General features: G+C 34.0%; 1 protein-coding gene across 1 annotated transcript; it reads right to left on the bottom strand.

The window, feature by feature from the left end:
- Nucleotides 1-5,765: 5,765 nt before the first annotated feature.
- On the bottom strand, nt 5,766-8,367 carry LOC111608008 (killer cell lectin-like receptor subfamily B member 1B allele A). The gene is made up of 3 exons (XM_023330156.1): nt 8,274-8,367; nt 6,402-6,514; nt 5,766-6,020 (listed from the first exon to the last, which is right to left on the bottom strand). The coding sequence occupies exons 1-3, from the start codon at nt 8,325-8,327 to the stop codon at nt 5,876-5,878; spliced, it is 312 nt and encodes a 103-aa protein (XP_023185924.1). The 5' UTR covers nt 8,328-8,367; the 3' UTR covers nt 5,766-5,875.
- Between the last annotated feature and the right edge of the window lie 3,355 nt (nt 8,368-11,722).

Genomic DNA, 11,722 nt, shown 5'->3' with positions numbered 1-11,722 from the left:
CGAGAGCTCCGCTTCAGACCGGGACCGCCCCCTTACAGCGAGGCAGCGGACTGTATGAGGGGTGATCAGTGCCTCTGCCATCTGAAAAAACTACATATCCTACCGAGTTCTTTCAAACCTTTGTTCTCAGAAATGAGTGGAATTATTTCCTACATTTTTCAGGCTTCTATTCTAGATGATTTGTACATTTATCAATCAATCAAGTTTATTTGTATCTCATTTCAGCAAAAGCACTTCAAAGTTCTTTACATTAATATCACATAGTAAATAATTGTCCAGACTAGTTGTGCACCAAGGATGAAGCAATCTGTTACTGAAAGAGCTCTCCAGTTCTGCAACAACTTCATGTGCAGAATGGGAGACAAGCTGCCCGCCTGGGTGGTTTCCCATCTCAGACACTCTAAATATATTCAGATTATAAAGTCCAGAGGTGAATATCTGCGGCACTAATTGCAGCTGGAAGGTATTTCTGCAAATATGGCTGCCTGTAAGTATTTCAGGACAGAACTCTTCATATAAATTACCCTACTTCTGAATTAAGCATAAATATGCTGATCATCCTTTGTTTTTCAAACCTAAGGAATCTGAAATTTAAAGTAATGATTGTGATTTTTGTCTTTTTATTTGTTCTGATTAAAACTCAGCTGCCTAGGGTTTTATGGTGAAAACATTTGACACTGCCTTCATCTAATTATGCTGACATAACAATAAACTTGATATACTGACGGGTAGGACAAACTAACAAAAAACCCACGCAGAATCTTAATAACTCCAAATATTCCAAATATACAAAAGGCTTTCAACAAAGGTGGGCCTCTTGTTTTTATTGGCATGGCACGCTTTCTGTTCAGGTTTTCACATCAGAGGAGATGGCACTGAGTGCTCAGAGACTGAAAGACAGGAGCCTGAGGTGACTTCTTACAGGTTGCATAACCGACACGACATCATGTGCCTGCACACCTCAAGGGCTGATGCTAATGGAGCTGCTCAAACAATCCAGATGTCTGGAAGCCCTTCTCTCACAAAAGGCCTCAGCACTGCTGTCAGGACTGTCCACTACCTTCTCTGGGCAAACACGTGCAATGGCAGACATTAGGTTTCTACTGAAAACTGGGGCATGATGTTCAACGAGAAACTCATGTGTCGGTTTATAACTATGAGTCTCGTGAGGCAAAGGCTTCTCACTTCGTTATATACTTCTTATGTGTGATTTCCCCCATCATAAAGAGCAGTTTGTCATACTGCACCTTAATGCATCTTTTTGGATTCTATTGAAACCCCAAAGGTCATGTTTGTAATTCAGGGACAAATTACCCCCTAATTTATATCAAATAATATTGACATAAATGTTTTTTTGTTTTTGTTTTTTTAGGTAGCACAAATAGAAGGTACTTTATGTGTTGAAACAGACATTGACTTGCATATTTTAGACAACATATTTCATACAAAGTCTAGCCTAATAAAAAAATATTTATGCAACTCTCTTGGGTTTACATATTGTACAAACACAAATAAGATTAAAATCTAATGGAAAGGCTTAGAGACTGATTTTAATATGTAATTCATAATTTGACAGTCTGATAAATAAAACACTTGATATAAATGTATAAATTTTGATTCAAGTTACTGTACTTTTCATATTTTAAATAATTCAAGCCAAGCAAGATATTCAGACTACCCTATCATTTTTGGAAGCATTAATAAAAATGACAACATTATGTAAATTTTGTAAATATATCACAAAATATGTGATATATATATGACACACATATGTGTTTAGCATATGTGTGTCATTGTTAATGTACTAATGTTCTGAATAGTGTGTATTGGGATCAATGGTGTGGAATTTGTAACTGCTGTTGTGTCATGATATGGTATGTTACATTTAACCAGATATTATCCTCTCTTGTGTTTTATATTTAAGAGCAAACTGACTGTCCTGTAATGTAATTTCAATGTTAGAAGTGATGAGATAAGAATTTGATAAATTGATTTGAAAGTAGGTAAGGTAGTGAGTTTCCAGTTTTAAGAACCAACTTACCAGGTTAGTAAATCTTTGTCAGTGCAGCAGAGCCTATGATATACAGTAGTATTGCTGTCATTGGGCTTTCTGTTGATTAGGAAGGGGGTTTACCTGTAGTTTATTAATGAAAGCAGAGGCTAAGATACCATTGTTGTTAAAGAAGAGAATGGATTTTCCTGTGTAAACTGACTAAACTTTAGAGTTTGTCTGCAGTGACTCTCTTCACCCTATCATACACAAAGCATGGTGAGAGAAAAATATAATCTCTGCAGCCTAAAAATATCAGCATGTTTTAGGCTCTTTGGGATGATAGTGATTTTTCTGAATAACAGGATATGTCAAAGGATTTTAGAGAGGACAAAACAGTCTGCAGTGTCCCGTCATTGCTCATACCTTCACCAAACTGAGAACCTACCAATCTCTGAGCAGAAAACTCAAGTACATTGAATCCAAAACAATCCCTATAATTCTGCATGTGTGCTGTAAAAGCATTATTTTCAATTTTCCATCTTCATAATTTAAGTAAATGTATGTATACAATATGAAAACTAAATAGCAAAAGAATTGGCATATAACAATAACTTGTAAGCAATTTCTCAAACACATAGTAAAAATATGAAAATTTAAGATAACACGAATTCTGTTGTTTTTATGTTTTTCATATATCATAAAAACTTCGAGCTCTCATGTGGTTTCTGCACACTGAAAACATGGAGATTATTTTTGATTGGTGTAAAACATGGAGCAAAACTCTAGTGAAATGTAGCCAGCTTGGTTCATTTCCTCAATTTGTAATATTTTCATTCTTAGAAGTGAAACCCTCACACCTCATGTCCTCTGTGAACGTAAGGCATGAGGATGAGGATGGTGTCAACTAAATGGTTAAACCGAGAAACGAAGTGTTTTGTGAGTTGTACATACCAGTCAGACAGTGATGGCTTTCACAACCGAAGAAAACCAGATTGTATTCTCTTTAACTTAATTAGCTCTCACTCTCCTGAGACAGCTGTAAAAGTGGTTCTGATACGATCACCAACTAAATGCCTCAATTGTTTGGAAAGAAAAGAAAATTAATGTGAGAGTAAAGAAGACAAAAAAACAATAAGGATTCTCTGGAACCACTTTTCCTTCTTTTTCTCCAAGTTAGATAACCAGGGCAATGTTTTATAAACGCAAGAATTACTAAGGATTTTCCCTCATAATTAGTGTGTAAAATGACTCATCGTCCTACCAACATCAGCCATTGTTGGCAAGAAAAAGGTTTTCTGCACTGCAAAAACACAAAATCTTACTAAGTGTTTGTGGTGTAATTTATAAAACAAATTAGACCAAAATTAAGACAGAGCTAGCTTACAAGGAACTTTTTAGCAAGATATGAGTTTGTCTTAGGTCAATACTTTCTTAATATTGAAGAAAAAGTACTAATTCCACTAGCAGATTATTTCACTTATAACATGGGAAAAATGTCTTGTTAAAAGTGAAATAATCTGTCAGTGGAACTAGTTGCATTTTTACTTAAGGTTCATGTAGGTTGATTTGTTATAAATAGATGTCATTTACCATCTACCCTTTTCATAAATGAATTGCAGTCCTAATGTTTTGTAGTTGGTCACGGAAAGTTTAATTTATAAACACAAATGTCTTTCATGCAGCTCCTGGTCTTGTGCAAAGTTTGCAGAACCAGATCTTTAAGAAATCCTGAAAACAATAAGAGTAACATTGAGTGAATGAAGCATTTAAAGCATTCAGATCCTTTTCTGTTGTGTGATAGACCTACTACTTTCTTGTTTACATTGACATTGTTTATAATTGACTTGTCATATTCACTGGACATAATTATTAAGACTAAAAATGTTAGTTTTGCTGCTGCATCTGTGAATAAATAAAAAAAGTAACTGTCGAGAATGTTACATAACTTTGTAGAGATATATCCTCTTGAACTGTTGTGCTGTATCATTAACCTTGTTGCAAGGCATAAAATCTGACCTCTATGCCCCCATCTCTTTGCTATCTGCTTCCTGATGAGAGAATGATAAACAGGGACATGTTCTCTCAGCAAATAACTGCTTATGATGAAAAAACAACTGTTATTGTAAAGTACATCTTTGGTAGATATATAGATTAAAGCAATTTTCTACAACTTTTTTGTCAACAAAAATTAGCCACGAAATATGATCTTTAATTACGTTGGTTGGCAAAAGTATACCTACACCTTTAATTATTTCACATTTTGTCATATAAAAACCTCAACATTTTAAGTATTTATTGGATGGTTCATAAATTTAAAAAAATATTGAATGGAAAGGGGAAAAAGATGGTTTTTGATATTATTTTAAGGATTACAAATTGAAAAATCTTTATGGTACTGTTTGCTCACTAGTGTTTCATAGCTGAGAATGACAGGTAAGCTGGATTTGTACTGAAATTAAATTGTGTTACACCCATTAGGTCACTTCTTAATGTTAGTGGTAACACAGCATTTTATCGAGTAGTATAGAATTAAACGGGACATAGTACAAATGTATGCTCTATTGTTCAGTTTATTTGTAAAAAAAAAATAAAATAAAATAAAAAAATCAACATCTTTTAATTGAATTAATTTGCATTCAAAGTGTTTATTATCTCATATATTTCAGTAGGAAAATGTATCAACAGTGTTATGATTACATAAGCAAGAGAAGAGTCGAAACTGTTAAATTAAGGCATGTTGCTGTGAAGACTGAAAGAACAGAAGAAAACAGTTTGAGTTTGTGATACAGCCAATTAAAATACAAGCATTGTGTGATACTTATGGAAAAGGTGCAGGGATTTTGCTTTCTCTGTTTGAATCCTAGAAGTATTACGTAAAACTACACAACAGCACCCTCTAGTGGACAGCAACCAATAACACAATAACTTGACACTTTTCGACTCTGCATTTAAGATTTTCTTTCTGGTGCATATTTTGTGCAGGAATTTGTTTATTAAAAGAGTTTGACAGCCAAAGGTTCATATATTCACGTAATAGTGATAATTGCAGTTGGAATCTATCAAAGACACAAGGTGATTCAAAGTTCTGAACAGACAAATGATTGAACAGTATTTAAAATGTATTTAAAACAAGATTTAAAAAACAAACAAAAAAAAAAAAACAGGAACAATTGTTAAATTTAAGCATAGCATTAAAAAAAATAAATGATTATAGTCTGAACTAGTAACAGACACAAGAACCTCTGCAGGACTAGGTTTCCTGGACAGGTGGGTGCTTATTTTAAGAACCAAAAACAATTACTTCTGGGTTCTGTTTGTTTAATTGTTTTTTGTTTCTTTGCCTGACCTTATTTTCAGTCATCTGAGTTATGTCTTCTGCAACAGGCTTAGGTTGAAGGCAACCAGATTTGTGTCTATTTTGCATAAACCTGGAGGACATTTTATTCCATCAACCTTCTCATGTCATGGATACACCGACTCAGTGATTGTAAGTAGCCATTTTTATGTTTCACTAAAATACAAACTGAAATTGAGAATAACCTAATAAATAAAAGTGGCTTGAGAGTAAAATCTTGAGGAACGTCTAATTTAGTCTTTGTTCTAAATGTTATCAAAAGAATATTTTGTGTTGAACTTTTACATATTTTTTACCAAATATAAGACGTGGGCCAGCAATTACCTATTATCAAAACAGCTTATAATTCAGAAAAAAGTATAACAGACAAAAACATTTATAAAAGGTCTACAGTTACTTTCTGCAATGACAAAAAGCATTGTTAAAACAGACATTAAACACCCAATGATTAATGATTATTGCTAATGTTAGGGTTGGGATAAGTCTCTACATAAAATAAGTGGAAGATTTCTTGGCAAAATTTTTACTTATGCATGGAAGTAGGACATTTTTTCCAACTTCTTCTCACATATCCAACCATAGTTTTGGTTGCAAATGCTTGAGTAGTACCCACTTGACTTCATGTACATGCAGCTGTCCTCACTGGTCTCATAGTAAAGAAAATGATTGGGTCTGCAAGCATAAGAGAAGAAAAAACAGTAAGAAGTCTTATGCTCAAACATTATCACTCAGTACGTATTAATTTGACACATCTGGATTTTCAGATGTGTGGATTAAAAATTGACAAAAATTGACAAAAGTGACATTCTGAGCTGCATGGATAGTTTGTTCAAGACATGCCAAAGTCATGCTTAATACCTCATGAACAATTTCTGTACCCTAACTATTTCTTTAACACCCACCTTTGTTTACAGAAATGGATCATTTTCTAAATTTGCTAATTTAACTCTGAAAAATAAAGCTAGTCTATAGTCTAAAATACTTCAGCATAATTTCCAACACTCACTGTCAAAGTAATTTTTAGAGTGATTATCCATTGTAAAGCAGTTTTACCTATAGGCCATGATGCTTCCATCCACCCACACCAGAGCGTGAGAGTAGACATTGTGATTGACATACAAGCCGATCCATGTGCTGCTTGTTCCCACAAGACCAGACAAGAAACTCTGTTTGGACAGAAGCACAGCTGAAATGTTCGAATCTAATAAGTTCATTAAATGAGTCATATCTGACAGAAATGAGACAGAGATGTTGCATACACTCACTGGCCACTGTATTAGGTACACCCTTTTAATTGCATTTATAAATTGACAAAAATGTTGTATTAGCCAGCACACATGCACACTATAAAAAGTGTTTTTGGCTGTAGTTCATTTTATGGACTTATTTACATTAATCTCACTTAATTCATTTGGTTATGTAATGACAACTAACTTCTTTGTGTTCAGTTAACTTAAATTCACTTCGACTTTACTTGAAGCAATTGAGTTCAATGCCAGTTTTGCATCCTGTCTGACCAACTCAATATATTATGATCATCCAACTCAATTCATTAAGTTTATCCAACTTAGTTTTTCTAAGTTTTTATAACTTAATTCAGTAAGTATATTTAACATGACAAATTAAGTCATTCTTCCTCAAATTATTAATTATTTTGTAATAAGTTATTCAAATCTCTTTAACTAAATTCTACAGGAAGTCATCTCAAACTTTTAAGTTGTTCCAAAGTAAAAATATTCAAAACATAACATTATAATTAAAGGTGTAGGTATACGTACATTATCAATCACATGTATGTTTTAACATGTTATTTTAGTTTTTCAAAGATCCTGTAAACTGAAAATAGAAAATAGTCTATCCATCTTAATTTATTAAGTTGATTTAACCTAATAAATAAGAAGGGGGAGATATGCAGCAAAGGTCACCAGGCTGGAATCCAAACTGCGACTTACAGTACTTTCTAAAACGTGTATTTTCTTAGAGTGCACTCTCAAAAGTGTTTAGTTCAAACAATTTAGTTCAATGCCGCATTCACATAGATCCTGTATCAACCGGGGTGTTGCGGTGCTGCAGGGGTAGAGCACAACTCACACAAGGAGACCTTAGTTCTCAATGCAGCCATCGTAAGTTGACCTTTGCTGCGTGTCTTCCCTCTCTGGCATTACCCACTTTCCTGTCTAACTACCCTCAAATAAAGACCACCTGAGCCAAAAAACCCAGGTCAAAAAGAAATCATTGATTAGTTTCTTTTTTCATTTGAAGTAAACTTAGTGATTTGATTAAGACTGACATAAATTTGTAATTTTAAGCACACTTAAGGAATGCAGTTAAAAAAAACTTAATAAGTTAATTGGATGAACTTATATAATTGAGTCAGATGATCATAATATGTTGAGTTGGATGAACTTAGTAAATTTAGTTGGGTAGATATAATAAATTGAGTTGGATAGACATAACTTGAGTTGGTTAAACTTAATAAATTAAGTTGGATAAACCTAAATGAATTACTTTTACCAACTGAAGCAGTTCAATTAAGTTGGTTCAACTAGATGCATTTAGGCTTCTAGTCACAATGAAAACATCCATCCATCCATTTTCTGTACACTGTTGTCCCTAGTGGGGTCAGGAGGGGTGCTGGTGCCTATCTCTAGCAAATGTTTTGGGCGAGAGGCGGGGTCACCCTGGACAGGTCGCCAGTCTGTCACAGACAATGAGAACAACTCATTGGAATTTCAACAGAGCATTACAATGTTGTGAAAGGGTTTTTAAGTCATTTTGAACACCAGAAATAGAAAGATCTACACAATAAAATGACCAATAAATTTTTTATTCTTGCTGATGGTTTTGAATAATTCGAAACCACTGCAATCTCATAAGCAGGTTTGCTCTGTTTATCTGTTTAGAAAAATAAGAAGATTCTCATACCAGTTCTGTTTCATCATTGACAATCACGAGATCCGCGCCGTTCAACCCACACATGGTCCTAGCATCAAACCAGGTGCTTTGCTCAAAAGAAACCCAGTAGCAGCTCCCCTCCAATGTGTGCCATCCAGGGGAGCACACTGGGGAAGTTACTTGGGAATATATTGGGGGAATTATTGGGGGACATACTGGGGGATCTACTGGGGGGCATATTGGGGGAATTATTGGGGGACATACTGGGGGATCTACTGGGGGGCATATTGGGGGAATTATTGGGGGACATACTGGGGGAGCTACTGGGGGGCATATTGGGGGAGTTAATGGGGGACACACTGGGGAAGACACTGGGGGGCATTCCGGGGTGGCTGGCAGGTGGGGCAATGCATCTAGGACACATAGCACAGCATAGGAAATATGAATGAGTAAATCAGAACAAGAATACAAGCTGAAGAACTATTAGGGATAGAAGTCAATTTTAAAATATAGAAAGTTCAAGAAAAGACTCAAAGTGAACAGGTTATTTCTTTTTCTAATTAGGTGAGAAATAACATCACAGCAGCCACACAGAAAAACCAGAAAAAGTTCATGTGAAAGTGAACAAGAGTTTGTCCTTTTTTATATATCTGAGCCAGAATCTCAATATAAAAAAAAAAAAAAACTTTATTACATTCCTTAAGCAGAGGTGTAAGACTGTTCAGACTTTCATTTTTGGAAAAACAAACAATCAACAATAATAATAGTAACTAAGAAACCTGTAACACTTTGTTTTTTTTAAACATGTATGTGTCATTTTGTATGTTAAACTATTACCTGTTATCTGATCTTGTAGCTTTCTGTTTTCCTCCATTAGGCGCTTCATTCGCTCTTCATTCTCTTGAAGTATTTTATTCAGTTTGTTATTGTCGTCCTGTAGTAATTTTTTCTCTTGGAAGAGTTGATTCTTTTCATTTTTGAAATTCTGTTCATTTTCAAGTTGTTTATTTTTCTCTTGAACCAGATTGATTTTTTCTTGCTTCAGTTGCTTGTTCTCTTTACTCAGTTTGGCTTTATCTTGCTTCAGTTGGTTTATTTCTTCAACATGGTTTTCCTTTACAGCATGTTCTCTGATGTCATTTTCTGATAGCAAGCTGGCATTGCATTCCGAGACATTAAAGACTTTAGAAAGCCCAACTAGAGGAACAAGGAAACATTCATTGTTTATGGTAAATCAGTGGAAAATATCTGTATTGTTGCTTGTTGGTGGCTACAAACACTAAAGGCCACTTGATCAAATATTAGTAAAATTGTAGCTTGGCAAGGCAATTCTTATTGATTCAGAAACACTGAAGTTGTATGTTTTTGGATCAATAATAATGATAACACTTAGAGTAAAGTGTTATATTTTACTCTAAGAAAAATAACCACTTAGATAAATATTTAAAAGCTGCCGATTTCTATGACATTCATATTTAATTAAAAGAAAAAGAGAGAATTGAGTTACCCTTCATAAGAACCCTTTTAAAATGCATGTAATGTGGTTGTAAAGCGGGAAATGTGTGCGGATGCTCACCTTGTTGCTGCCAAAAATAAATGTTGAGAGCTGATCGTATGATACAGAACAGAACAAAGCTGACTCCGACAATCTGAAGAATTTTATTACTTCCTGCAAGAAAAAGGAAAATTAAGAACTAACTATGTTCATTCAAGATAAAAATGTTATTTCAGTTTCTTCATTTCTTTCCGTTGTTAGTATTCATAGAACAAATGGCTAGTTGTAGCTCAGCCAGCTAAATATCATTAAGTATAGTGATTTATTGATATTTCCAGTGATATTCTCATCAGTGTAGATTGAATAAGATGTGATGTCTAAGTCTGAGCTGATTAAAAAACTAATTTAAGGCACTCTTTGTAACTTGCTCAAGGTTAAGGAGAAGGTTAAGAAAGTGTTTTATAAAGCTTAAAAAATAACAGAATTTTGTATACTTACCAATACATGGAAAATGGAATATAAATCTTGCATATTTCAACATGGTGGTGTATATTCTCAAAAGCAATGGGAGATTAATAATTTTCAGAAAGAGTTCTGAAGGCTTTTTATAGACTCGGGTATTAAACAAGACGAACTCAGCTCGCCAAATTTGTATATATTGTATTTTGCTTGGTTAAATGTGTGATATTTGACTATTGTAGGTCCAAGCAAACATCACATGGTTCATACCAACATTTCTGTTTTTGTTAACATCTGAGCTACGGATTGTAATGACAGTCTCAAAAAGCGGAAACAAAGGACAAAAAAAATGTAGTTCAGCAGAATGCTAAATGCTAAGAAATATTATTTTTCTCATTTGAATTATTACCAGAAAACCTGTTTTACTGGAAGCATTTTAGAAATGAAGTACATTTGTCAAATACATGATGTCACAAATTCTCACACAAGTCTGCTTGGATTAACGACAGGATGATAAAACACAATAACAAGCAAATTAGAAAAAACTGTTATTGACAACTTTATGATTAATCATCACAAACATATATATATATATATATTTCCTGATTTCTTATTTCTTAGATCAAGAGTCATACTTGAAAAGTTTTCTATTTATTTTATAAAAGCGAGAGGAATGTAAATAATTACAACATACAAAGAAAACAAAATATTCTGACCTCTAGCGTTGTCCATCCCTCTGTTGACTGGTACATTCACATAGTTTCTTACTTCCATTCTTACTGCACTGACACTCTTACACCCTAGGAAAGGTTCTGTCTTTGACTGCTCTAGCAGTTGAAGTCTCCTTGATATTAGTGTGGGGTTGTAAAAGTCATCATGTCTTATTTGGTGCTGCACAAAAATTGCATTTTTGTCACCAGAAACAGGAAAAGAAAAAAAAAAAGACATAAAAAATATATAGACAGGAAATAACTATCAGTTAACTGACAGGAAATTTACCAAACACCTCAAATGATGACGCATTTGCTCTTGGAAAATCAACCAGTAAGAGTAATTTTCTTTTACCATTTAAATTGTGAATTTTTTTATTACAAACCTTAATGGAGGGTATCAGGCAGTTTGTGTCCCATACAACACAAGGTCAAAAACATAGTAACTGGGGCAATAGAAAGGAAAAAGAAGTTTTTGTAATAATGAGGATTTGGGCTGAGTTTGGTCTGTTCAGCCAACAATAACAGGAAGTAAATACAATGTGTTTAAAATAAAAGTTTGGCAGGGTTGTTTAGAAAGATATCGATTTCTTCACATCTCAACCATTGGTGTTTCACAGATCCAAAAGAATTTTTCCATACAGCTTCCCATCGACCAAGTCTTCATGCATGGAAGACTCTGATCGATGTAAACACAATGTTGGGAGAAGATAGTCCAAAATTTTGGCTTTGGGGTGTTTGGTCCACTGGAAACAGAGAAAAGACAAATAAGTGGAATAAGTTTTCATAAGAAAACCAATGAATTGACATATTTT

The sequence above is a fragment of the Xiphophorus maculatus genome, chromosome 3 (assembly GCF_002775205.1).
Source record: "Xiphophorus maculatus strain JP 163 A chromosome 3, X_maculatus-5.0-male, whole genome shotgun sequence".
Lineage (NCBI taxonomy): Eukaryota > Metazoa > Chordata > Actinopteri > Cyprinodontiformes > Poeciliidae > Xiphophorus > Xiphophorus maculatus.
The sequence above is the reverse complement of the archived record's forward strand: the minus strand, read 5'-3'. Positions and strand labels throughout refer to the sequence as shown.

Excerpts from the sequence above, each read along its gene's own strand:
- LOC111608008 (XM_023330156.1), bottom strand. The coding sequence starts at position 8,327 with ATGTGTGGGTTGAACGGCGCGGATCTCGTGATTGTCAATGATGAAACA. Across the intron at positions 6,515-8,273 it reads TCAATGATGAAACAGAACTG|AGTTTCTTGTCTGGTCTTGT; the intron begins GTATGAGAATCT and ends CTGTCCAAACAG. Across the intron at positions 6,021-6,401 it reads GGAAGCATCATGGCCTATAG|ACCCAATCATTTTCTTTACT; the intron begins GTAAAACTGCTT and ends TTATGCTTGCAG.